At 29.7% G+C, this 2347-nt stretch overlaps 1 protein-coding gene across 1 annotated transcript; it reads right to left on the reverse strand.

Annotated features, from left to right (window-relative positions):
- Positions 1-1339: 1339 nt before the first annotated feature.
- Positions 1340-1825, reverse strand: LOC143203188 (uncharacterized). Its single transcript, XM_076415321.1, has one exon. It carries the CDS (start codon positions 1823-1825, stop codon positions 1340-1342), a length of 486 nt encoding a protein of 161 aa, XP_076271436.1.
- Positions 1826-2347: the final 522 nt, after the last annotated feature.

Here is a 2347-nt window from a genome sequence, read left to right on the forward strand (position 1 = left end):
ATCAAAGTTATAAATTTCAAAGTTATTTTCGTTAAATGGACTCATTTGGGGATGTTCTGTTATCGAGTACCTAATTGATTGATGTTTATTAGTTGGATTTTTAATATCCACGCAGAAAGAGTTATTTTTAATTGTTACGATAGTGGGTTGAATGGTTAGTTGGTCAGTTTTATATTCATGGATATACCAAGAAGATTCTTCAGGAAGATCGGTGAACAATCTTGTGTTTTTTATTGTATTGGGAGGAATTTCTACAATGAATGTACTGAAGTCTTCGCGAAAATAGAATGGTATTCTGAGATAGTCATTATATAATAGGTTTTCTTCTAGATTAATATTTAGGTTTAATCTTTTGAGGTCTTTGATTCCTAATATTCCATCAAAGTAATCATGGAAAGAATATAATACGAAATTGACTGATTGGGATATTCCTAAACTAAGAAATAGAGGAATTCTGGCTTTTGAAAATGCTTTTTGACTGCCTGTACAAGTGTGGAGTGTTGTTATATGAGGTTTGATTGTTTCTGGGAAATAATGTTCGGCTATAGAAGGTCTAAGCAGAGAGGCATGAGAACCTGTGTCAATTAATAATTTTAAATCTAAATTTGGAATATAGATATAAGGAAGTTGGTTGACTTGAAAAGTATTTAATTGGAGACATGATTTTCCGAAGCTTGTGAACAAAAATTTTCGTTATCTTCTAATTCTGTGGGAAAGTTTACGTAGTAATTTTGTTCTTCTTCATTTGGATATAAAAATTCTGGATTTTGGTCATCATAAGGGAAAGGATAATCATTAGGTGGATCATTCATTTCAGAGTCGTTTGATTCTGAGGATGACTCTGGTAAGTTTCTTTCGATGTGAGTTAATTCTTCTATCTTAAATCTTTGTTGACCTGGAGGGTATTGATTTTTGAAATGATTTTGATTGGTATTAAAATGTTGTGGTTTGTTTCGATATTGATGTTGAAAGTTTGATTGTTGGGGTTGTCGTGGAGTTATACTAACACCTGACATGGGTTTTGGATATTGACTTTTAACGTGAGGAGTTTGAGTTTTTTGGAAGTTTTTGCCAAATGTTGCATAGGCTGGGGGAAAATATGTTTTAACCGGTTGTGGTCTAATGGGTATTGGTTGACTAGGGAATTGATTTTTTGGATATGTTGTCATATTTTGTTTAAGGAACAAGTTACGTTTTAAATTAATGTTTTGACTTTTTGAATCAAAATTCTGTGTAAAATTATTCTTAAATCTGTCTTGACTTGATAATATTTCATAATTAGTAATAATATCAATCGCGGAATCTAAATTTTGCGGATTTTGTACGATCAATAAAGTTCTTAACTCGTCTTCTTCTTCTTCGATATATTAGCAAGTAAATTTTGTGTAGCTGTTAATTCGTTTTGTTTGATTAAGATGTTTCGTGCTTCTAAGTTTTGTACTTCTGTACAAATCTTAGTATTAATTTGGGTGTTAATGGATTTCAATCTTTGAATATAATCTAAGCATGGTTCGTTTTTGTTTCTCACCAAGAAGATGAGCTGTTGTTGTAAATTACATCTAGTGATTGGGTCACTGAATTTTTGTTGAAGAGCAATTTTAATTTGATCCCAAGAAATTAAATCGGGACGTGTAAGTATGAAATCTTCAGCTTCACCAATTATTTTTGATTTGATTGCTAACAGCACATATTCTTGTTGGGATTGATCATTCGTATAATATCGAGCATAAAATGTGTCTATTTGGTTAATAAAGCTATCTAATTTAGATGAAGTTCCGTCGAATGTTTTCAATAACTGAACTGTTGATCTTAATGATTCTGCCATATCGGTATCAAAAAAGTTAATTAGGTGTGAATAAATATTTTCTAAACTTTCGTCGGAGCTTTCTCTATTTCTGTTTCTAATAGTTGGGTATGTTATTCCCTCTAATTTTTTCGTAAATCTTTTCATACAACTAATTTATAAAAATAATGAAATTACAATATACATATATGGAATGCACCAATAGGATATAACTTAGCTTGGTAAGTTATCCTTGGATTTCCTTTTACAATATTTGTTATATAAAAATAGTATATAAATATCAATGAAATTATATGGAATGCACCAATGGGATACAACTTTTATTGAATAAGTTGTCCTTGGATTTCCTTTTTTACAATAATTGTTATATAAATCGTATATAAATATCAATGAAATTATATGGAATGCACCAATGGGATACAACTTTTAATGAATAAGTTGTCCTTGGATTTCCTTTTTTACAATAATTATTATATAAATATCAAGATTTTCAATTCAATAATTATTATTCTTCTTGTTTCTTAATTAATCAGGATTATACCA

This window comes from Rhynchophorus ferrugineus, unplaced genomic scaffold, assembly GCF_030347505.1.
Source record: "Rhynchophorus ferrugineus isolate W39M unplaced genomic scaffold, kcgeb_rfMv2 rfM9, whole genome shotgun sequence".
In the NCBI taxonomy this organism is placed as follows: domain Eukaryota; kingdom Metazoa; phylum Arthropoda; class Insecta; order Coleoptera; family Curculionidae; genus Rhynchophorus; species Rhynchophorus ferrugineus.